Source organism: Capricornis sumatraensis, chromosome 16 (genome assembly GCF_032405125.1).
Source record: "Capricornis sumatraensis isolate serow.1 chromosome 16, serow.2, whole genome shotgun sequence".
Lineage (NCBI taxonomy): Eukaryota > Metazoa > Chordata > Mammalia > Artiodactyla > Bovidae > Capricornis > Capricornis sumatraensis.
The window spans coordinates 6,619,205-6,645,189 of NC_091084.1; the positions used below are offsets into that span (position 1 = coordinate 6,619,205).

The 25,985-nt window shown below is 39.2% G+C and overlaps 1 protein-coding gene across 2 annotated transcripts in view; it reads left to right on the forward strand.

Annotated features, from left to right (window-relative positions):
* The window catches only part of PDGFD (platelet derived growth factor D), a 280,131-nt gene extending 255,081 nt beyond the window's left edge, over nt 1-25,050 (forward strand). For both annotated transcript variants that reach the window (XM_068988414.1, XM_068988415.1), the window contains exons 6-7: nt 10,592-10,806; nt 22,186-25,050. In XM_068988414.1, coding sequence (XP_068844515.1) covers nt 10,592-10,806; nt 22,186-22,311 — 341 coding nt within the window. In that variant the 3' untranslated portion in view covers nt 22,312-25,050. The remainder of the gene's footprint in view (nt 1-10,591; nt 10,807-22,185) is intronic.
* The last annotated feature ends 935 nt before the right edge of the window (nt 25,051-25,985 follow it).

Genomic DNA, 25,985 nt, shown 5'->3' on the forward strand with positions numbered 1-25,985 from the left:
TGGATGTTCTACAAACCATGCAATTACTCTCTGAATCCTTGCATGGCCGCTATACCTGTGTTCAGTTATGAAATCATGTTTAACTCCTTTTGACCCCATGGACTAGAGCCAGCCAGGCTCCTTTGTCCATGGGATTTCCCAGTCAAGAATACTGGAGTGAGCTGCCATTTTCTTCTCCAGGAGACCTTCCCAATCCAGGGATCAACCCATATCTCCTACATTGGCAGGTGGATTCTTTACCACTGAGCCACCAGGGAAGTCAAGGAAGCATGACCACTGAAGTTAACAGAAATTATACTATGATTCCTTGAAAAAAAAAAAAAAAAGAAAAGGCCTTTGAATTTATGGGCGATGTGTATTTAGTCAAGTATATAGCACAAAATCTGACATCTCAACATGGAAAAGCTGTTGGTCTTAAACTCTTCTAGACTGGGCATTGAGAAGTGACTTATGGGAATTAACAACGTGAGAGCCTTTTTTTTTTTTTTTTTTTTTTTTTTTTTACTTACTCCGGGAGAGCACAACTTTCCTGAATGATGGTGTGTTTGTGTGGCTGAGCTGGTAAAGAATCCGCCTGCAGTGTGGGAGACCTGGGTTCAATCCCTATGTTGGGAAGATCCCCTGGAGAAGGGAAAGGCTACCCACTCCAGTATTTTGGCCTGGAGAATTCCATGGACTGTGTAGTCCATGAGGCCGCAGAGTCGGATACGACTGAGCAAATTTCTCTTTCACTTTTGCTATAGAAAACCCAATAATAAGAGAGAAACCTGTTTTCATAGCTTGTGTTGTGATTAAAATATGGATATAATTGTTGAGGCATTCCAACTTAGTAGTTCTGAACAACAATAATGCTTGACAAAAATACATTTTCCCCAAAAATTTGCCATTTATTGATACATGAGCTGAATTTGACCTGCACTCCTCTTTAAAAATCAGTAAGTTAATATTGAGTGAATCAAGCATACTAATATTAAATTGATTCCAGATGACAGAGTTTGAAATATATGCTTTTTACAGACTCTAAATGGTTAGATGTTGTAACTCTGGGACAGTTACCAACCCATTCCGCAGGATCTTATATCAATTCTGTGATTTCTTACATGATGTTATTTTTATATAAGATCTAAAACACTCTTTAATATTAAAACAGTTTATTGGTAAATAACTGGAATAAGAAGCTGAGGATTAAATTAAATAGATATGTCTCATATAAATGTTAGAACTGGCTCTGAATTCTTTTAGATGCAAATATCTTTTATTTTTAAATTAGTCTCTTAGTGTTGTGTTTTGTCATGCCCTTGCATACTAACTAGAAAGAGGTAACTTGCTCTTCCAAAAATGATTTAGAATGTAGGAAATAATTTCAGTGTATTAAGATATGAATATGTTTTTAAAATGAGCTAGTCAATGTAAATCAAATGCTTACAACTTTCTCTTGCCTGTTTGATATCTGAGTAAGAATTTGCAGAAAAGTCCTTGACTCTATGGATGAATTGGGTATGGCAGTCTTGAGATGTCATCTGCTTGCAACTATCTATAGGTAAATTAAACAGGGGTACAAGAGACATTAAATCAAATGGATTTTTCTAATTTCTTATGTTCAGTAAGGGCTAACTTCTTTGATTTTCCTGAACAATGTGGTATGTGCCAAGTAAAAGCTTCTTTTTATCAATATTAAAATTGCTTACCATAAATTTGATAGAGCAAAAAGGAAGAAAGTGATAGTGGGAAGAGGACAGACTTTGGAGTCAAGTGAACTTACAATAAGATTCTAAATGAGTTCCTGATAGTAGCCTTGGACAAGTTATATGCAGACCTCAGCATTTAGTAAAATAGCTAATTACAGCCCTTTTGCAAAGCTGTATTAGGCTTAGTAATAGCAGCGTATCCAACTCCTAGTAGCCCCTCAATAAATGATGGCTACTATTATTATTTGAATACAAAACTTTGCATAGAACCCAGACATTTCTGTGGACCCTGTTCTCTTCCCTGTATGGTTTTAAAAGTCTGGAGAGCCTCCTATGGACTATCCAAATATTGTCATATTTAAGTATCTGTATAATCAGTACACTCATTAAAATTTTACAAAATAAATTCCAACTACTCAACTTTTCCAATATACTATTTATTAAGAAATTTCTGGCCCCATTTTGCTTTTTAGACGTTTTCTCTTTAAAGCTTAGTTTTTAGGCTTTAGCCACTGTTTATAACCCATATGATTTGAAAGTATCTAGATGCCCCACTCACTCGGTTTGCCTGCAACCATTAATAAAAACCATATTGTCATATATAGTGCTGCATGCATCTACGAGGGCACACACATAAAAGTTTGAAGAAAATCTCAGCACAGGATCAAGGATTTTTTTTTTGCTCGTTTATTCTCTTAGTGCCAGCACAGCCTCTGCTTTTCTCCGATAATGGTTGTCTATCTTTGTGAATATCCTAAGCCAACTTTCATTATCAAACATTCCTCAGGTCTAGGCATATGACTTAAGTGCAAATTGATTGGAAAATCCATTTCACAGTAGAAAACCATAAGTAACTTTTAACATCTTGGTGGACAAATGTGCCTTTTCCACAACGGTCCCTCTTGTTACTCTGAGTGGATTTGCCTTGTGGTTCCTATACCAGTTTTTACCTGTGTGGCATTGAGGAACCCAGCAGCATCCTGTGCTCAGTGCACTGATGGACTTCAGGAGACAGCACACCCTTCCTAGAACTCATGCTCATGCAGAAACTGCTGGTGCTGGGAGATCTGGCTTGCTAAGTGTCTTTACTTGCAAGGGACTGCGCTTCGGTGCTATGTCTCATTGAATTAAACTAAACACACATCATCATTGCTTTCTGACATTGTGATCAAAGTGAGCATGATCTTCCTTTCCTTAGTGATTACCAATTGCACAATCTTGACTACTTCTGGTTTTAGGTGATTCTGTTCTTAACTTTATTTCATTGATCTGTTTTACTCATTTCGACATTAATGTGAAGCATACCTACTGGGAGCTGAGGGTTTGGACCACACTTCAGACACGTCTAACTTGTTCAAGCTTAATGAGTTTCTTGGCAGGAGAGTGCTGTTATTCCCATTTTATCTAATAAAAGAAAGAAATGCAGAAAGGTTTACTGACAGTTATAAAATAGAGAGCCATGACATGAACCTGGGTGTGTTGACTGTGAGGTCAATGCTGAGAGGGACCCAGTGGTGCTTAAAACTCAGAGACTCATAGTCTAGTAAATGAGAGAAAGACAAACAATTAAAGGACTCCTTGATTCTTATTCATCTCCTAACCTTGTTCTTCTTTCCCATTTTATAGATATATTTTTATACCCCCTCTAGAGTTCAGAGAATTGCATTATGACAGTGTCAGTTGCTTTCATTTCTAATCCAATACCTTGTAGATATCCATGTATTCACGCATTCATTTTCTAGCCTATATTTGTCAAATGTCAAATTGCCCAGTGGCTGTAGGCAAGTCACTCAACTCCTCTGCATCTCAGTTTCCATATCCATCAGATGGGAAAAGTAGTCTCTAAGATGAAGGTTTGTTATGAGAATTCCACGACACTTAACTTTGTAAAAGCATCTCACATAGTACCCGGCACATAGTAGCTGCTCAGTAAATTCCCATTCACTCATTGCTTAACAATGTTTTAAACCCTGACAATTAGGAATTGTCTCATTGGGAATATTTTACTACGATTTAGGTTAATTTCTATAAATGCAAGTGGTGAATGTTTCCATTCTTGAGAAGTTAAACCAGGAAATGGAGTCATGAGATTCATGATTTTAAGTTTAAAATACCCTGATATTCCCTCATTAAAAGTTATAAAATAAGTGTTCTATCCAGACTCATTTGCACTTGAAAACTGGGTTGAAATGTGGAAACAGTCTTCACAATTAAGTGCTAATTTATAGAAGTGGGAATCTGAAAATCATAGTGAGGTTGTAATGCTCATAAAGATGAATAGATGCCTCCTGGGAAATTTATGAACCTTAAAGAAGGCTGAGAGCCCCTAGTTTCTTGGTATAAAAATACTACAATTATTCGTACACTCCCCTGACCTCCCACCCCTACCTAAAGCACTATAAATCTTGTCTTGTAATATAAAAGTCAAGTTTATAGCACTTTGTGTAGCAGGCTGTGGGACTATCACCCATTTGGCAAAAGACATATTCCTGAGCACCTTGAGATGTATATCAGAGAGCCAGCCTCCTGGATGCCATCCTTCACCCCATGTAAAAGATGTGGAAAAGCTTCTAGAGCCCATCTGTCTTGGTGCCAATCTTCATGCATCACAGTTCATCTGCCATCGAGCTGGTTCTAGAATCCTAGCTTTTCAATTCTAACCCAACAACAATCAGTAATTTGATTCATTTAGTCATTACAGAGTACCTATGCCTTATAAAGAAAACGGATTGATTAGTAGGTCTATAAATGGCCTAAACATTTTCTAATTTTGGTTTTAAGTTGCTTGGTATCCCACAAAAGATAGATGTTTTAAAAAAATATCAGAAATGTTTGCCTAGGTAAGCCATGGTGATTCCTGTTGTTTTTTATTGGATTTAATTAATTATTTCAAATATCCTGAAATGGCACGTATTCTGAGACTACCAAAAAATGTATTTTTCTCAGCACTATGCAGCTTCTAATTGTTGAAACTAAATGGTTTTAGGAGTGATACACTTAATTGACCTACATATACGTCTTCCACTAGTGGTAAAGCACTATGAGAGGGAAGATTAAAAGATGATTAACTCAGATTCCAAGAACCTTATGGTTTAGTGGATGAGAAACACCTACATAAAGAAAAGAATATCCATTCATCTGACGCTGGACATCTAGATTGCTTCCATGTCCTAGCTATTGTAAACAGTGCTGCAGTGAACATATAATGAAGTTGTGGTACATATACACAATAGAATATTACTCAGCTATAAAAAGGAACACATTTGAGTCAGTTCTAATGAGGCAGATGAAATTGGAGCCTATTATACAGAGTGAAGTAAGTCAGAAAGAAAAACATAAATACTGTATATTAACACATATATATGAAATTTAGAAAGACAGTAAAAATGATCCTCTATGCAAGGGAGCAAAAGAGACACAGATGTAAAGAACAGACTTTTGGACTATGTGGGTGAAGGCAAGGGTGGGATGATTTGAGAGAATAACACCAAAACGTGTATTACCATATGTAAAATAGATGACCAGTGCAAGTTTGATGCATGAGGAAGGGCACTCAAAGCAGTCCTCTGGGACACCCCAGAGGGATGGGATGGGGAGGGAGGTGGAAGGGGGTTCAGGATGGGGGACACATGTGCACCTGTGGCTGATTCATGTCCATGTGTGACAAAACCCATCACAATATTGTAAAGTAATTAGTCTCCAATTAAAATGCATTAATTTAAAAAAGAAAAGGATAAAGCAAGTTCTACAAAGTAAGTGCTACAATAGAAGGCAGAGAATGTGAGGTGAGTATTTAGTGAAGGGGTTAGAGAAGATGTAGGGTGAATGTGCCTCTTGACTTAGAAGATTAAAGCAACACAGTGGCCTGAGATGCCCGAGAAGGTAAATTAGATTGACAAAAGCTTGAAGTTAGAAAAGCATGGCCCTCCTTCAGGCACTTGCTCTTTGAGCACCAGTGCCATGTGCTGAATCTGCATGAACAGAGGCTGCCTGCTAGGAGAATCCTTAAAAGATTTCAGCACTGCAAAGCCCTTAACTGGATTATACTAAAGTGATTACTTGCAGAAGAGCATGACAACCCCCTCCAATATTCTTGCCTGGAGAATCCCATGGACAGAGGAGCCTGGTGGGCTACAGTCCATAGGGTTGCAAAGAGTTGGTCACAACTGAACTGACTTAGCATGCATGCATACAAAATGATTACTGGCTAACTCCAAGAATATGTAGAAGTTTAACTGGAGAATAGCAAGAATATTCAAGACTGGTGACACACATGACAGGATAAAGACTGATGGATTGATGAGGAAATAGCATAATGAACTTGGGATCCAGAAGAGACTGACTCAAGGAAGTTCAGTCACTCCAGTTGTGCCCGACTCTTTGTGACCCCATGGACTGCAGCATGCCAGGCTTCCCTGTCCATCACCAACTCCCTGAGCTTGCTCAAACTCATGTCCATCGAGTCGGTGATGTCATCTAACCATCTCATCCTCAGTCTCCCTCTTTTCCTTCTGGCTTCAATCTTCCCACCATCAGAGTCTTTTCCAGTGAGTCACCTGGTCTCATCAGGTGGTATTTTTCAATACCAAAGGAAAACACTAGGTTCTGTGCAGTTGCCTGCTTTCTTAGCAAGACTATGATCAGTGCGTACTCTTTTGGTAGAATCTGATAGATGAATGCTTGCGCACAGGTGTACATGCTTGGATACATACATAATTGACAACATCTTATAAGTGACAGGTCAGTGCCTGGCAACGCACCTAGGAAGCCAGGTCATTGACAGGAAGTAGACCTCTAGTAGGAAAGCTCCAGCAGGGTTCATAGCATCTGCTCGCTGTACCCTTCTTCAAATCTTCAGACTGGAGCTTCAAAGTGCAAGAGTGATGAAAAGGTTAGATTCAGACTCTGGCTCTTCTACTGACTGGGTGTGTGGTTGTAGACAAGTGTTTTCCCTTTCCTCTCAGAGGCTCTATTGTCTCAAGTGTAAATGTAAGGGTAAAAATAGTATGTGATTCATAGCATTGATGGGGATTTCATGCAATCATATTCATGAAGAACTTCTATATTACCTGATACTTGGGATGGCCAGTATCAAAAAGACCAGGCTGACTCTCCTTCCTCCCAAATCTGAGCCTTCGTAGACTAGAAACTGATGAGGGTGTGCATTCAACAACGTCCCATTGCTTTACACATCCCCGCCCCAGGGCTCAGATCGCAGAGCTCATCCCACAGCCCAGGGGCCTCTGTGACTAGGCTGCACTCTGAGGCCAGCCAGCACTGAGGAAAAATGGTGCTTCCCGAGACTGGGTGCAATGGCCCACACTGGATTCCTGAGTCCAGAGGAAGGCTTTGACAACACCGCAGCCCTGTCAGCCTTTGCAGCAGATTGTTGGTGCAGAACACAAAAATGGAAATGACGTCAAATTTCCATGAGAAAGCAGGACTCAAATTCAAAAGGACAGCGAAAGAGGGATGATGACATTATGTACAGCTGAGTGAAATAAGGGCAATTAGATGAAATTAATGGGCCTTTGAATTAAATTTGGTACATCCTCGCTCTCAGTAAGATTCCACTGTGGAGGCTGAATCGGGAATGGGAAGGGTCGCTCTTCTCCCCGGGTTTGTACCACGTGGCCTGCACCCCGCCCCCCACAGGAGCTTACACCAGAGTCCCCCTCAGACCAGGGCTCCAGAAGCCTTAATTGCCACTCAGTCCCCTGTCTGGCTCCCCAGTCTGCTGCACTGCCTAATCAGTCTTCTTTGACTTGAAATTCAATATCCCCTGCAGAAAGTCTGCAATGGAGCTTTAAAGTTATTTGCATCCACTCTGAGGAATGTTTTTAGTTCAAGTTCTAAATTGAGTGCCTTCGTGGTTTCAATCCCCCCTGATAAGCAGGGCAGCTGGATTCTACAGCAGTCACACAGGGCCACATAAATAACTGACAGCATCGTAAATCTCTTCATGGCCAGTAGGAAACGGAAGTAACCAGTGTGAGTCAGTAAAACAGTCATACAACGTGAAGAGTTTTGTTCCAAGACAAGTAAGGCATGCATGCCTATCCTGATTTGTGGAGGGCCCTCTAGGCAATCAGCTGAGTTCCCACTGGAAAGCACGCTATGGTTTGGCTTGGACATACTCTGGACATAAAGGAGGAGCCATTCACCACCCCAGTCGTAGTACACTGCCATACAGGACAGCTTAATATCATGCCAGGGAGATCAGTCTTATCCCTTCAACCCCAGGTTGCCTGCCAGCCCCCCATTCTGCCTGATGTGGCAGAGACTGGGGAGCAAGAGGCAGAATGACTTCAAGCCCAGTTTTCCTACTTCGTATTCACTTTGAGTAAGTAACACACATCTCAGAAGGTTAGGGAGCAGCAATAAGTAGCCCTGTGTGTCACATGCCTGGCAGAGGACTGGCTGAACCCACCTGTGCTCAGTCTGTCACTTCCTTCCCATCCCTCTTGGCCTACCACACTTTACTGAACACACTGTGTTCAGTGGCTCAGGCATATCCAACTCTTTGCAACCCTCTGGACTGTAGCCCGCCAGGCTCCTCTATCCGTGGGATTCTCCAGGCAAGAACACTGGAGTGGGTTTCCAGGTCCTCCTCCAGGTTACCTTCCCAACCCAGGAGTTAAACCTGAGTCCCTCAATGTCTTCTTGCATTGACAGGCAGATTCTTTACCACTGAGCCACCTGGGAAACCGCACACATTACAATCCCTTCCTGCAAATAGAGCCTCTTGCTCCTAGATGGTGGACAAAATATATTCCCAGCATCACAATCAGCAGCTTTGGTCCTCTGCATTAGCCCTGTCTGTAGCCCAGTAATGCACAGCCAGCATCAGTATTTATCTCAAGGTGACACTTGTAATGGATGATTGCAGCACTTCTAAATCCATTTATGTAATCCTCTCTGCTTTGCTTGCAGTTATTTTTCAGGGTTTTAGCAGCAATGAAATGGTTCCTTTCCCAAGACAGAGTTCATTTAATTTAAAACTGGATTGATTATAGCTAAACTTATGATATGTCTTTGCAAAGGAAGAAAAAAACAGCCATCAATTATGCACAATAATTATTTAGCATTTATGCAGCTCCCACAGTGTCCTGGGCTCAGCATCTAAGAGTTGGGGTAAAACCCATGCCCTTGAGAATCAAAGGCACGCAGGCAGAGCATGAGTCCACTTGCCATTTAATTCTTTATTCAAGGGGGTCATCGACCATATGGCCAGCATTTTAGCTGACTTCATGGGGTTAAGTGGAATCTTCATCCATTTGTGCCTTCTTTCATTTCTGTCTCATTCAGATGCATTCTACTGACAGCATCCTTAGCCTTTGACCTCTATCCCAAAAGAGTACTCCTTACTACTCCTCAGGCAGTTTTGGTTTAGGACTAAGACATTTAATGGGGCTAAAATCAGAGTAAATCTGATGACGATTGCCTGGCATCTGTGGGATTCCTCCTGCAGTCGCCTGACTGGTGACAAGGGAAGTGCATTCAGAAATGGGATGGAACCCAGGAAAGGACAGAGGACTTTCCTCTAGCTGCATTCTTGTGAGAAGATAGTCATGTACGTGCTCACCTGCCAGAGGATTTGAATGCCAAATAGATGGATGATTAGATGGATTTCGAGACCACAAGTTAAAATATAATTTATATAGTACAATGATAGAAATTTAACTCAAGTAAAATATTAGTAACTAAATTCTGAAAATTTAGTGTAATGCTCTTAATTCAGAGAAGTCCTGATAGACAATCCCCCAGATAATTATTTATATAGAATAATGGCCAAAAGAGAAATAGAAGAGACAGATCTGAAAAAAAAAATCCTTTTTTAAATTATTGACCATTTGACTTTAGAGGGAAAAACTGGAGAAACTCAATCAAGATAAATGATAATAACCAGACTGAATACCAGGCACACTACATTCAATACTTCAAAGATTGCTGAAATAGTAAAGTTACACTACTTACATTTTATAGATGAAGAAACAGAATATAGAGGAGTCAAGTAACTTACCAACTAAGAGGAGACATAGCTATGGTTTAAATGCTGTTGTAGATTAACTGCAGAGCCCAAGCACTTAACCACTATGCTATACTGCCATCTAGGATGCAATGCACAAATGTGCATCATATTCACAACCTCCAAATTCCTTGTCCTTTGACATTTTGCTTAACCTTGGAGTTACAATGAAGCTAAAACTTTTTATTCATCACATTTACTTGTAGAATTTCACTGTCAGATCAATAAATCAGAATAATTCTCCCTAACGTATCCCTGATATAATTCAAATTATATTAAGTAATGGCTTAGAGTCAGGAGTTGTTTAAAGTCAAGAAGATATATATATATATACATTTGCATGCGTGCGCACACACACACACATATGTTTTTTAAGGTAAAGACAATTATTTTAAATTGCTGAATGTTTCATTTTCTTTCATTGGAACTTATTTTTTTGCATTAGAAGGGTGCAAGAAAAATTGAACCAAGATTTAGCTAAGTTTTTGAAGGTTTTTTTGTTTTCTCTTTGCTGTTGTTGATTTCTTTCTTTTTTGAAGGGGAAGATAGGATCAAAAGAGAAATTAGATTTTCTACCTTTGGTATTAGAAAAGGAAATGGCAACCCACTCCAGTATTCTTGCCTGGAAAATCCCATGGACAGAGGAGCCTGGTGGGTTACAGTCAACAGGGTCGCAAAGAGTTGGACATGACTGAGCATGTGACACTCACACTCACCTTTGGTATTTGGGGTAATAGTTGAGGTCCCATGAATAGGGTCAATCCCTGGGTTAAGGCTGTCCTCACAGAATCTCCCCACCCTGCTCCCAAAATGCATGCTGAGTGTTTATGCCACAGTCGTGCACTTGGTTACCCAATGCATGTGTTTCTTACAGTTGACCTGGACAGGCTCAATGATGATGTCAAGCGTTACAGTTGCACTCCCAGGAATTACTCCGTCAACTTGAGAGAAGAGCTGAAGCTTACCAATGTGGTCTTCTTTCCACGCTGCCTCCTTGTGCAGCGCTGCGGAGGAAACTGTGGCTGTGGAACTGTCAACTGGAAGTCCTGTGCATGCAATTCAGGGAAAACTGTGAAAAAGTATCACGAGGTATGCCGTTTTCAGAATTTTTTTGTTGCATTGCTGCACTTGGTCCTTTAGCAGCTACAAAAGTCCTGTAATTGCTAGGGTGCTGGGAAACTGGGCCACTGCATTGTTTGTTCAGGTTTTTCACTGCACAGGGGCACCTCCCAGGGAGATGACTGCAAAATTGTACTTAAGCTTAACTTGCAAAGGCAGGTCCCTGGGGAGGTTGTAGGTCCATCCTGAAGTAGAGATTCCTTTTTCTAACCCTTATTCATAATATATATGCGGGTTGACAACAGTCTTGTTAGTATACACAATCAAATGCATGATGTAATAATTTGAGAGCTTACTTACAGAAATATAATGGGATTCATTAACAGCATATGACTGCAAATCTAGGTTACTTTAAGAGAATACTAAGAGCTAATCTTCAATTCAGTCAACTCATTGAAAAATGAATCAGGGTAAAAATAGCAAAGTATAAATTGTCAGAAAAGATACTTTGTCAGAGACTTTTTCAATCTCTAAATACGGGAATATTATTCTTCCAGAATTACTAATTTTTCCTAAATATAACTGAGTGCCCTGGGGAATCAGCTCTGAAATTATGCAAAAATAAACAAAAGTAAATATAGAGATGTAAGAGAAATGAAAATTTAAGGAGAGCAGCAACTTTTAATGATAATAACAGCAAATACACGTAAGCCTTTACAGTGTACCAGACATTATTGTAAGCAATCATTAGCTCACTTGGCACTTTCTCCACATGTTGTCAGGGGAGTGCTATTTGTATCCCCTTTTTATAGATGAATAAACTGAAGCCTAAGAGAGCAGTGGATTGACCAGTATGACTTGGTCAGTAACTCAGAGAGATGGGACCTTAACTGATCCACTGTTTCTAAAGTCTATATACTTAGCAACAGTAACACTGAGCACTCTCATTTTAAATATTTAGCACATTATTGAAGATTAAAGAAAGAGTGGACTTAAGGGGAGTTAGAGCTGCTCTTGACATTGACAGCAACTTTATCACTTCCTGGTTGTGCAAGTCACTAAAGTTTAGAGAGCCAGTTTTCATGTATGTGAAATAGGACTTAAGAAATTATATGATAACCCGTACGGGGTGGCTCTGGGGAATCAATCCAGTGCATATGAAGTGCATTTTGTAAGAGGTAAAATACCATATTGCAATATGTTTAAAATATAAAATATGAGCCAAACACTATTGTTAGGAATTATTATTTGAGCTGCTTTTCATCAGTATCCATCAAAACAAAAGAATAAATGGGGCTCCCTAAATAAGATCTCCCACTTTACACAACCACTTTGTTACCCTGAAAACAATAAAACAATAATCAGTTAAGAGGTAATTACTGAACTAAATGAAAAGGGATTCGTCATAAGTGATATTTTCAACGTGGGAAAAGTAGGAGCTTGGAGGCCACGATAACCCTGCTTACCTCAAATAGATGCAGACCCGATTTGAGACCTACATAGAGCATGTTTTCTTAGTAACAAGAATTTCTTACTCCACCTCACATTTTTCAAAGGAAAAAAAAAAAAAAAATCTGTTCTCATATCCAGAGAATGCTGTTGTCTGTGTTCATTGTGTTTTATTTTTGTATGACCTGATGAACTCTAGATTGGACTTTGTCCTTTGTGTCTAAGAACCTGAATTTTGCAATGTTGAGTCATACACTGAGAACAAATGCAGAATGCAATAATTTGGTTTGCGTTAAAATAAGCCAAGAAGTGACAAGATCTTTACCCAGTCTTTACTGTGAGGAAAACATGTAAATTCAGGTCTTTGATGCTTTATTTTCATCTTGACTCTCCTCTCAGAGAGAAGTTGTAGTTTGATTTTTTTTTAATTGCTAATTGTGGAAACACAGAGTTAAACACACACCCAAAAGGGCCCTCACCTCCCAGACAGTTAACTCTGAAAGAATCTAAAAGGTCTTTTTCTTAGGTCTATTGTCTCTCTGCACAGAGGCTGTTACCTATATATTTCTATTCACAATTAATATCTAGGAGGCAAAGCCCTTGATCTCTTTGTTCAGTCACATGAGTAGGTCTAAAATGTGGAATCTTTTTGAAACTGCTATCTAAAGCATCTCTGTGAAACGTGTCATGATATTTTTACTTCTCAGAGTCTGCTGAGCTCTGTGCCAAATCACTCTGCTGAGTTGTGGACAAAAGGACAAAAGAGCATCAATCACTCCATCAGTTACTGCACACCTGGAACACACACGTTTAGGAGGCTGGCACGTTTTCCCCAGCCTCCTAAAAGACCCCTGAAGTATGTCCCAGGCGTCACTCTGTCCTGTTCCCTGGAAAAGAGCAGGAGACTCATTTCAGCTCCAGAAATAGGGCTTGCTTGGGCACAGTCTTGTGAGGGAAGAATCCTTGTCCTCTCTTCTGTTAGTTTTGTGCCTGTAGTCTTAACTCAGAAAAATGAGAAACTGGTCTCCCCGCCTCCTGGTTGTAACTGATGAGATGGGAAATGAGTTTTTATGAGAGATGAGCACCCTTAAGGGGGTGACTAGAACTTGCCACCTAAGCAGGACTCTATGACTCTCCACAGATATTTCAAGGCCCAACATTTAAGGAATAAAATCCAAAAAATTAAATGTATAATTATAAAATTATCAATAATTAGAAATTATAAATAAAAGGAGGTTTCATTGCTCTTTCCCCAGGTCACATGACTTCTTCTTGTAGAGATCTGAGCATTTTGCACTGTGCAATAAAATGCTCCATCTGTACAATTCCCTCGTCTGAAAAGTTTGTAGGTATCCTGCTAAAGTATTTTTCCTCTTTCCTAGCAACCATTTCTTCTCTTGGAATATATAGAATATAAAAAATACTTTCGGTGGGGATTTTTAAAAAGAGAAGATTCCAGAAAACATACTCTGTAGACAGTTAGAGGATGCTATTATTTTAGTTCTTATCTTTGCTTGTTAATGTATAATGAAGGGATGTTCCCTAGAAATATATTGAGCTTTTAGATTAATGCTTACTATTTTATTTTTTTTTAAGCATTTGGTCTCCTGGCTATGTCCATTCAGTCAACAGCCAAAAGCTTAGGAGGCAACAGAGAAAGACAAGTTAATGTTCACTGTCCTACCTCTCATGATTTTGTCCCAATGCTGGCAAAACTGCATTATCTGTTAGGACTTTCTGCAGTGATGAGAAAGTTCCGTATCGGTACTATCCAATCTGGTAGTCACTACCAACATGTGGTTACAGAGCACTTGAAATGTGTGTAATGCAAATGAGAAACTGAAGTTTTAAATTTTATTTAATTTACACTAATTTGAATGTAAATAGCTGCACATGGTCAGGGGCTCCCATAGTGAACAGCATAAGCTGAGACACAACTCTGTCTCTGGCACCTACAGCATCTAACCATTCCAGTCGCTTGAACAACGGAAAAAATTACTGTGAATGACTTTTTTAACTTTATGTTAAATATAAGAATTTTGTATTAAAAATTTGTTGCCCATTTAACATAAGAGGTAGAAGATATAAGCAGATATTTATATATGAAACAAAAGATTGATTGGAGATAATAAAATATTGAGATTTAGACTTGAGATAAAAGAATGGTACTTTTAATTTTTACTTGTTTTAAGCATCTGTCATTGAAACAAATTTAGCTAAAATCGCAAACTGAGACCAAGAAGACAGGAAAACAATATTTTTCCAAAAGTTTCTACTCTATGGCAAAGGCAACGTATCTGAGGGTTATAACAAAAGTCACAAAAATCTTTATTCTTTTTCTGGAAACAGCATTTCTAGAGCTTATGTAGAGTCTCCCTACTTCTTTCTCCCTCTTTGAGTGAGACCATGAGAAGATTCCCTTGCAGCCCTTTCCTGTTCCTATAAGAGACAAGACAATAGAGACAAAGCAAATCACACAACTGAAGAGAGAGCATGTGGATTCACATGAAAGGCCACCTCGGACCAGCCACCAAAAACTCCCCAGGGCCTCGGGTTTCCTCTTTTACTCCCTATGATAACCTACAATTTTGAGTTCCCAGACAGATCTGAAATTATATGATATCTGTTCACCACTCCCTAAATCTTACCTTGCTGAGATTGTGTTAGGAATATAAACAAGTTGGTGGTTGAAATGCTAAGAAAATACAAAAGAACAAAGATATGATCTGGAACATATGTATAAAACAGTTATCCACTCATCATTAGTAACACCTGTGCTGCTTATCTCTTGGGGCTCTTGGGACAATGAAAGCCTCTGAAGGCTGTAAAACACTCGACAGATGTGGGTGGAATATCCTGAGAGTGTGGTCGGGCTTGCTCCCTTCTGACTCCCTTAGACCCTTGATGACTTACTGGTGCCGAGACCCTCTAAGTACAGCAAAGTGTATACATCCTTTTCCTTGTAGATCTGGATTCATATTAGGCCTTCTTGCCAAAGTTGAGCAAAGCTGCCTTCAGGCATGATACTCCCCAACTAGACAAAGACCCATTTGTGACACGAATGATACTCAGTGTTAAAGCTGTGCTCTGAAACTTGGTGCCCAGCTCAGCTTCCATCATGTTTTCTGCAATTGGGCTGAACATGTAGTCATTAATCCTCTAAAATACTGTCAAAATCATTTACCTAGTTACGTCTTCTAAAGGAAGAACTGCTGCTGAATACACTCCAGAGTGCTCACAAGAAAATTTCGGTTATAAGTAAATGTTCACAGATGTCAAGATTGCATTTTCAAAATTCATGAGGGTTGTATAGATCCACATTATAAGCCCAGCCTTTAGTCACCTTCATACCTAGCTTGTCAGAGAAGCATTGCTGAACTCTGTTATTTGTGTCCTTCTTATTGAGGACTGTATCTCAGGACTTGGTATCACTCCTTCCCTTACAACTCTCAATCTCCCTTGAAACTATTACCTTCAAGTTGTGCAGTTACCCAGGTAGAAAATAATATGTTTTCTCATCTCAAAATATTTTTGCTTGTAGTCACTTTAGGTTTCAGAAAGGTTGACTACAAGACCTTAAAAATCTTAACTGTATGTACATTTTTATAGTCTATAAGCATGAAAGAAATCATAAAGTAAGGAAAAATATGAAGCTTTTTTTTCTTAAGAAAGTGTTTATACTGAATGCTGCCTGCTTTAGAAGTTGGGTGAATCTTAAGTTAACCCTTAATGATTCGAGTTTATACAGTGCACATGTCCTAAAATATGTATTTGTGATCCTACATCAGCCATTAATTTGAAAACTATTACAAGGCCTTAACGACCTTTCTTTAATATTTCCAATAAACAAGAGCCCAACTCAGCATGTAGCATTTCTGTCTAGTACTGTTTTATTACTGTAATAACTTCATGGCAATGATTCATTCAGTGCTTTATTGGCAACAAAGAGAGTAATTGTAGTAAATATCTTTTGTGATATGGTAATTTGCAAACTGAGCATCTTTGATTCTGTGTAGTGGTATGAAAGCCACCAACTGCTTCAGTCATTCACCATTTAATAAAAATCAACTTTCCCTGGCTTCATGTGGTTTTCCAGATGGTGGAGAAGGGTCAAGAATGCCATTTTCACCCATAGGTAATAAGAAATGACTGGCTGCTCCTCCATGGATTTTTATTTCAGTGTGTATGCTTGCAGCAGTGAATCATAGAGCAGAAAATAGGAAAGCATTTTGTGAAGGTACCTATTAGTGAGTGTCCTACAGCGACTGTAATTAATTCAGTGGTTCCTTCCCTTTAAAGGTGAAACGATAACCCAGAGACAGTTTGCTTTCTCAGATAAAGGCTTTTCATTTTTCTTTTAACTTTTTATGCTCTCTCAAATCAGCTTTGCTTTCTTTCTCCTTTCAATGCTGTGTACCTGAACCTAAGACTATTACATGGTCTGAAAGCTTTGAACATCAGTGCTGTGATCAGCCAGTAAAGCAGTCCAATTTCCACTTTGTTCAAATAGTGCTTTCCTGTCTTGTCTGGAAAAGTGTCTGCCAAATCATTTTTCTCCTCTTATCAGCAAAACACATATATACTGGGCTAACGTGGCTTAATATAAAACACAGGGAAAATCCCTGAACAATCAGGAGACCAGTTAGAGAAAACTGGCCAGGTGCAGCTTTTACCCCAAAGCACACAATTTCATTTCTCATTAAATGAGGAAGCAAATCAATGGAGCACTGATTTTGTAGATGTCAGTCATGGCAACTTATTAGGCTTTGATAATGGTCTTTTTATTTATTTTTTTAAATATGAATTTATTTATTTTAATTGGAGGTTAATTACTTTAAAATATTGTATTGGTTTTGCCATACATCAACATGTATCCGCCACAGGTATACAGGTGTTCCCCATCCTGAACTCGCCACCCTCCTTCCTCCCCATACTATCCCTCTGGGTCATCTCAGTGCACCAGCCCCAAGCATCCAGTATCATGGACTGGCGATTCGTTTCATATATGATATTATACATGTTTCAATGCCATTCTCCCAAATCATCCCACACTCTCCCTCTCCCACAGAGTCCAAAAGACTGTTCTATACATCTGTGCCTCTTTTGCTGTCTCACATACAGGGTTATCATTGCCATCTTTCTAAATTCCATATATATGTATTAGTATACTGTATTGGTACTTTTCTTTCTGGCTTACTTCCATCTGTATAATCGGCTCCAGTTTCATCCACCTCATTAGAGCTGATTCAAATGTATTCTTTTTCATGGCTGAGTAATACTCCATTTTGTATATGTACCACAGCTTTCTTATCTATTCATCTGCTGATGGACATCTAGGTTGCTTCCATGTCCTGGCTATTAGAAACAATGCTTCGAAGAACATTGGGGTACATGTGTCTCTTTCAGTTCTGGTTTCCTCGGTGTGTATGCCCAGCAGTGGGATTGCTGGGTCATAAGACAGTTCTATTTCCAGTTTTTTGAGGAATCTCCACACTGTTCTCCATAATGGCTGTACTACTTTGCATTCCCACCAACAGTGTAAGAGGGTTCCCTTTTCTCCACACCCTCTCCAGCATTTATTGCTTGTAGACTTTTGGATCACAGCCATTCTGACTGGCGTGAAATGGTACCTCATTGTGGTTTTGATTTGCATTTCTCTAATAATGAGTGATGTTGAGCATCTTTTCATGTGTTTGTTAGCCATCTGTATGTCTTCTTTGGAGAAATGTCTATTTAGTTCTTTGGCCCATTTTTTTGATTGGGTCATTTATTTTTCTGGAATTGAGCTGCATAAGTTGCTTGTATATTTTTGAGATTAGTTGTTTGTCATTTGCTTCATTTGCTATTATTTTCTCCCATTCAGAAGGCTGTCTTTTCACCTTGCTTATAGTTTCCTTTGTTGTGCAGAAGCTTTTAATTTTAAGTAGATCCCATTTGTTTATTTTTGTTCTTATTTCTAGTTCCCTTTGTTGTGCAGAAGCTTTTATTTTTAGTTAGGTCCCATTTGTCTATTTTTGTTCTTATTTCTAGTTTCTGGTCTTACATTTAAATCTTTAATCCCTTTTGAGTTTATTTTGGTGTATGGTGTTAGAAAGTGTGCTAGTTTCATTCTTTTACAAGTGGTTGACCAGTTTTCCCAGCACCACTTGTTAAAGAGATTGTCTTTTCTCCATTGCATATTTTTGACTCCTTTGTCAAAGATAAGGTGTCCATAAGTGCATGGATTTATCTCTGGGCTTTCTATTTTGTTCCACTGATCTATACTTCTGTCTTTGTGCCAGTACCATACTGTCTTGATGACTGTGGCTTTGTAGTAGAGCCTGAAGTCAGGCAGGTTGAGTCCTCCAGTTCCATTCTTCTTTCTCAAGATTGCTTTGGCTATTTGAAGTTTTTTGTATTTCTATACAAATAGTGAAATTATTTGTTCTAGCTCTGTGAAAAATACCATTGGTAGCTTGATAGGGATTGCATTGAATCTGTAAATTGCTTTGGGTATTATACTCATTTTCACTATATTGATTCTTCCATTCCATGAACATGGTGTATTTCTCCATCTATTAGTGTCTTCTTTGACTTCTTTCACCAGTGTTTTATAGTTTTCTATATATGTCTTTAGTTTCTTTAGGTAGATATATTCCTAAGTATTTTATTCTTTTTGTTGCAATGGTGAATGGAATTGTTTCCTTAATTTCTCTATTTTCTCATTGTTAGTGTATAGGAATAAAGAGAATATTTATCATCTACTCAGCTTCTTAGGAATCATTTTCTTCCCCTGAATAGATCAACCTCCAGATCTGGTTTATTAGGGTTGGAAAATAGTGACTAATATTAGAGAAATTCTCGGCAAAGTTGCAGGAACCCGAGCTTTAATCTCTTCCAGGGTGTTCTGACTAAGAGTGGCACTGGAGGGCTTTCCTATCTATTGTAGCAGGGTATTTAATATCCCCAAATACAATATACACTGCATCCATGGTTTGGTTACTTAGTTTTTCATGGAGAAGCAACAGTTTTTATTTTCTTTAGAGGTGAAGCAGGAGTGAACATGGGAGCAACAAAAGGAAAATATCATTATCACTCTGCTCTCAGTACTTGAAATTCTGTTTCAAAATCGTAAAAGACTTACAAGTGATACAAAGCATAGGCCACTTCATTTTGGCCTCTGGTTTGGTTTGGTTTGCGCCCCTCCCCTTGTTGGAGGTTGGGGTAGAAGCGATGTAGGGAGGAGACAGGAAAGAGGCCGTGAATATAGGTCCCCATATTGTGACGTGGCAGCGTTACCCACCATAGCCACCGGAGCGCATCCCACTGGAAACCTATTGTGTTCCCAATGCTGCTGACCAGAACAGACAAAACTCCACCTTCCAGGTAAGGGCATGCGCTGTGCCACATGGAGACAACACTGGTGACACCAGTCACTGACTCTGCAACCTTAATCTCTCTCTTCCCTTATCCGAAACAGTGTTAGAAAAGTACCTATATCATAGAGTTACAGTGATACGCAAAACGTTTAATACTTCCAGTCATAACAGTGTGTGGCATCTAACAAATACTCAAAAATGTTAGTCATTATTTTTGCTATCCTTGCCCTCAAAGCGTTTGTTAATAGAGAGAAAGCATATGTCATATGAAACTATGTGATTCTAGTGTATGTTCAGTGGAATTTAGGTAATGAGGATAATATAATTATCAAAACTGGTACTATCAAACTATCAAAACTGGCACTGGGACTAGCTTTACCATAATCTGGTATTTTTGTGCCTCCCTCATGAACTCTTCTAGACCATCCCTTCCCACCCCATCCCCCAACCCCAGTTTGTACTCACAAAAGTACAAATATCCTTTTGAAGCTCTTCTCCAAATGGGACAAGGTATTTCACACTGTGTTATCAGAGCCCAGGTTCCTTACTTGACTGAACATTGAACAAATGACCTGCTGCACAGAACTCTTACAGAAAAACAGGCTAAATGTTGGGACTTACCTGGTGGTCCAGTGGTTAAGCATATGTCTTGCAATGCAGGGGACACAGGTTCAGTCCTTGGTCAGAGAACTAAGTTCCCACATGCTGTGGAGTAATTAAACTTGCATGCCACAACCGGTGAGTCTGTGCACTCTGGAGGCCATGTGCCACACCTAGAGCATCTGTGCAAGCTCCTGCAAGACCCAGTGAAGATCCCGTGCACCACAACTAAGATACAATGCAGCCAAATAAAGAAATATCACCCCCTCAATGTTTTGAAAAGGCAAACGCTAAAGTAAAGTGGATGCATGGGGACTGAGGGCTCTAGGCCTGTTTTCCTAGTAGATGGTTTTTATTTGCTTATAACTTGAAACATAAGGTAACATAAGGATGAGGACATTGCTAGGAAGACAATCCAGTAGAAAAATTGGAGCAGGGGGGCTTGCCATGAAGAGTTATACAGCCTAGAAAATAAGATTTCCTTGCATCTAATCTTCATCTTGGAGCAAAGTATACCAAGCATCAGGGCCCCATTTCAGTTCACACATGTGTCTGCCACACCTTTGAGATACAGAAGGAAGCTGCAGCTGCATTAGAGATGCATTGGTCCTTGGGTCCTAGTGTGCTGGAAGCCTAGAGAACACACTGCTCTCAGGTCCCCGCTGACAGAAGGCTGGGCACCTGGCCTCCTCAGTTCTCCAGCCTATACACTGTGAGTAAAGACGCCTTCTCTATGACAAGGTTTGTCTTGGGACAGACGAAATAGTGCCTATGTGCAAATTTTTTTAAAACTACAAAATGCTACATAGTTGTATGGTAGTATCATGCAGAGTTTAAAGTTGAAAAGGGAAAATAGAACAGAATCAAAAATCAAAGCTAACAGGAGCCTAAGAATATAAATAAAGAAGCAATTTAGTTGACTGTATATGGAAAACAAGTATTTATGTATATTGACTTCAAGTGAAGCAAATATTGAAGCAAATATTCAAATGAAAAAATTCAAGTGAAGCAAAATTTGAAGCAAATATTGACTTCAGTGAAGGCCACACTAGGGAAGAAGTGTTAGCTTCTATTTAAACTTTAAAAAAAAAATCACATTTACAGTTATTAATGTAAACATTTAAGGATGTGATTTATTCAAGAAATGTTGGATTGTTTTAAAGGTATTAATATGCGAACATTTTAGTGGAACATGATCTGTTTTGAATTGTAAAGGGTATTATTCGATATAGCTTAACAGATATGTAAGAACATACACACATTTTCAGTTATTTATGACCACTAAGGAGGCAAAATGTCTTACCTCACCAACATGTTTAGCCACACCAGCATTTTTGCGGGGCAGGGCAGGGGTGGCGCACTGGGCCCTTGCTGCTGCACACGGGCTTTCTCCAGCTGTGAGCAGGGGCTGCTCTGCAGTGGTGCAAGGGCTTCTCACTGTGGTGGCCACTTGTTTACAGAGCTCTGGCTCCAGGCATGGGCTCCATGGTTGGGGCACAATGTTTAGTTGCCCTGTGGAACGTGGGATCTTCCCAGACCACTGGCTAGCAGATTCTTAACCACTCTCCAGGGAAGTCCCCATACCAGCATATTAGGTCACAACTGTATTCGTTGTCTTGTCTGCAGAGTATTGTCTCAGCATTGTATTTATCCATAACACATGCTTTAGTCAGAAGACTCTTTGTGATATTAATAATATTTGGGACAGCACTTGGCACAAAGCAGGCCCTTAGAAAGTTATCAGTAAACACATGCTCAGACACCTGCGCTCCTCATGACCCTGCACATAGGTAATACATTACTCTGTGATCAGTGGATTCCATTACTTTAAGGAGTCAGTGATTGTCTATAACAATATTTGTACTTGTGCATTCTAATAGTGAGCCCATAGATTTCATTGGATCCTCAAAGGCTTAAGAACCAGTTTTCATAAAGAGAATAAGTGGTTATGATTTGAGTTAAATCCCAGGTACTTTCTAACAGGAAATGCTTCTTGTCCTAGGTGTTAAAGTTTGAACCTGGCCATTTCAAGAGGAGGGGCAGAGCGAAGCATATGGCTCTCGTTGACATCCAGTTGGATCATCATGAGCGGTGCGACTGTATCTGCAGCTCAAGACCACCTCGATAAGAGACTGTGCATGTACTTTCATTAAACACGAAAGAACCTTTATTTTAAGGAGGGTGTGGTAAGAGACCCCTTTCCCACCAGCAACCGAACTTACTATTAGCCTGAAAAGCAATGAATACAAGTGGTTGCTGACTTTCAATCTAGCTTTGTTAGTGCCATGACAAGTAGAAAGGCATATCATCAACCTCTATATCCAAGAATATAGGATTGCATTTAACAATAGTGTCTGAGGATATATGTCATCTCCATGTCTCTGTGTAAATAGACCAAATGGTTTACTCAGTATATATAACCAGGTACACCAGAGCTTACATATGGTTTAATTACTTAGACTCTTAAAATCTGACAAAATAAGGGACATAGTAAATACATTAAACATGTCTTTAGAAGATTTGGAAGATTAATTTGTTTATTTTTAAGTTTTGAATCACAAAACAATTTTGGATCTTGCTCTTTTAAAGAAAGCACCTTTTATATTAAAAATCCAATAAATGAGCATTTCTTGTGCATACATCTTAATTATAAAAAGAGGGAAATATGGTTTCTGGGAAAAGATACATTCCTAGCCGTTTTTCTCATGAGATGTACTACATACTTACCTATATAGACAATAATTACCTGTCTCCAAAAGCATGTCATCATAATATAGGTGCTTTAGAAATAAAGCCCTTAAGTCTTCTCTTAGTGTATCTTGCCAAGGCATGCAAACTCATTAACACCTGTCTTCAAAAAATTCTCACAAGGTTTATTATTATTATCCTATGAGAGAAAATGTATAAGTTGAAGCAGAATTTTGAATTGTTTCTTCTCAAAACCTCTCCACAAAAGTAACTCCTTTGGAGAATGTCATGGGGACTCTGTATGAGCCTTTCAAAATAATGCTCACTGAAAAGTTTGAGAAGTTGAAAGTAAAAAAATGTGAGCATTGAAATATTAACATAACTGGGAGTGGGATGGACTATTTGATTGGGATCCATATTTGATAATGATTCATACTCTCCAGATTATGCCAATTAATTTTATGTATCTTGCTTTTGTGTTCCTATCTCTTCCATATCTCTTCCTATCTCTTCCATATATATATCTGTTTATGAGTCATTATGAGCTTCCCTGGTGGCTCAGACGGTAAAGCGTCTGCCTGCAATGTGGAAGACGTGGGTTCAATTCCTGGGTTGGGAAGATCCCCTGGAGAAGGAAATGGCAATCCACTCCAGCACTCTTGCCTGGAAAATCCCGTGGATGGAGGAGCCTGATAGGCTACAGTCCATGGGGTCGCAAAGGGTCGGACACGACTGAGCGACATCTTCAGTCTTCAGCATGAGTCATTATTAAATGAGACAATGTGTATATATATATATATACAATGGCATTTTATATTTGGCAAGCCATCATGGATTACTTATAGCCCAGAAGCTGTTTTTGCATTAAAGCAACCCAATTTCATTGACGTAAAGTCCTGTGTACTCACTATTCATTTCAGTTGAATTCCTGTTTCTGAACCAAGTGAAAGGAGACCTGGGGTCTCTGGTTCTTTCCAAATCTATGGCACTTGTTCTAAGAAGCCTCACTGCAATTTGTGAGAGCACAAGTTTGGCCCTGCTCTACCCTAGGAAATGGTTTTTGCATTGGTAGTTATTATTGGTACTTAGAGTAATTTTTCCTCCTTGGCTCCTTAATGTCTGTTAAGGCCTCAGGGACTGACTACAGGCGTAGGAAGTGATTCATCATTCTCCAAAACAAGACTCTAAGAGAGCAATATTGACATCAAGATAGCTCTGGAGCCGCTCAGAGAGAAGGACATTTTTCTTCTCACCTTGAAAGAAAAAAGGAGAGCTGGTTTCTTCCTTGAGTCCAGGGCCCTACTGAACACAGACAAGTCGAATGAGGGATGTGTAACTGGGACTCATTAAGTCTCAGTGTCAGATGAGCAGCCTATATATATTTGGATTTCTGAGCATGATGCTTTCAGGACCAAGTTCTCAAGTATCTTTATGAGCTCATTTCTGATAAGCTCTTTAAAAGGTCAATGCTTATTGAAGATATTCCTTCAAAATTTCCCTGAAAGTGTCCTGTGTTTTTACCTCAAAGGATGACTGGTAAAAATAAATACTCTATTGGTGAGTTGTCCGAAATCCAGAGTGCAGTCAGAAAGAGCACAGCCAGACCCTTTAATAATCAGTAACCATTCTTTCCCTGCAAGTCTCTTGAAAGCTTCCTGTGAAAACATAGAATTGCTGGGCCAAAACCAAAATTTGAGTTATATCACTAACTTGCTCAACTGTTAAGTATGAAAAATTAGAGTGTTCTACCCAATTTTCAATAAACCTTCCAAGCTGCAATAACCAGGATGGTTTTCAGTTAAAGCCCTGTCTCGACTTTTTATTTATTAGCTGCCATGTAAGCATGCAGTCTCACTCACTTCTTTTTTTTCTTTCCTGAGTGTTTTATGAAAACTTCTCCCTTGGTTATCTGTTATCTATTGCACTTCCAACATGTAGCCAATAAATCTGCTTCATTGCCATCAAAGGAATAAAAAGCTCACCATACAAATTACATTTCAAAACAAATCCTAATAAATCCTCATTTCTGTGTGGCTCACTCACCTGGAATAATGCCTTCTGTTCAATATGTTATAGGGCAGAGCACTTTCATAAGTAGAATTTCTGTTGTTTTTTTTTTTTCTTTTTTTTGGTTATATTGGTAACATGCAGCTTTTCCTCTCATAGTGTTTTCTGTAACAAATGTAATTTCCCTCTTATCTTCATGAAAAATAAATATTGCTTACAAACAAAGCTACTCCATTATTTAGTACTCAACTGCAGTTTTAAAAGGTGCACAATGATACAGACTTACTTCCCCAAATACATGCAGCTGTCTGACAAGGTTGGGGGCGTTCTGCGGGCCTGGTTTTAGAACATTGTTCCTTGAAAACTGGCTTTTACCCTGTCCCTTCTAGAAGCCACCGGAAACTGGAAATGGAGTGGCACTTTGGTTGTGCGGGTTTGTTTTTTTTTTTTTTTTTTTTTTTTTTGCTGCTCTTGGTGCTTCTTTGTTTGGCTGTCTCCCTGCAGGCTTTTAGTAGAAGATATCCTCCTCTGGCATTTTTGCTTTGGAGTGTCCACAGGCTGTCTCCTTTGGGGCCTGAAATCAATAACATTATGTTTGCCCTCACACCTTCACCCATCTTGATGAACACCACAGTTGGTGGGTCAGTGTTAACCAGATTTTTTTTTCCAATATGAGTTTATTTCATTATTTAGAACCAACGCCCTCAACAGAATGCCTAAACCTGTAAGATACTTTAAAATGATCCCAAATAGTTCAAAATACTAGATTTGAAGATCATATATAGTTTTCCCTCATAACATAAGTGCTTTCAGTAAATTACAAACCAAACCATGTAAAATTATGTGAAGGCAGATGATCAATCTGGTAGCATTTGTAAGGATTCCTGGGAAGTGATCTGTGGGAGCTGGGGGCTTTTCCTCCCAGCAGGTGGAGACTGAAAGTTTCTTAGTGCATCAGAGAGAAAGCTAGAAGGCCTTGGATATAGTGACAAATCTGACACTTCCTGGACCTGCTTAGGGGCTACTCTGCTATAGAGTTTGGAGTGTGCCTTGTTGGTGGGGGAGGCAGAGAGACAAAGGCTAAAGAGAGCTCATCTTGCTGTAAGA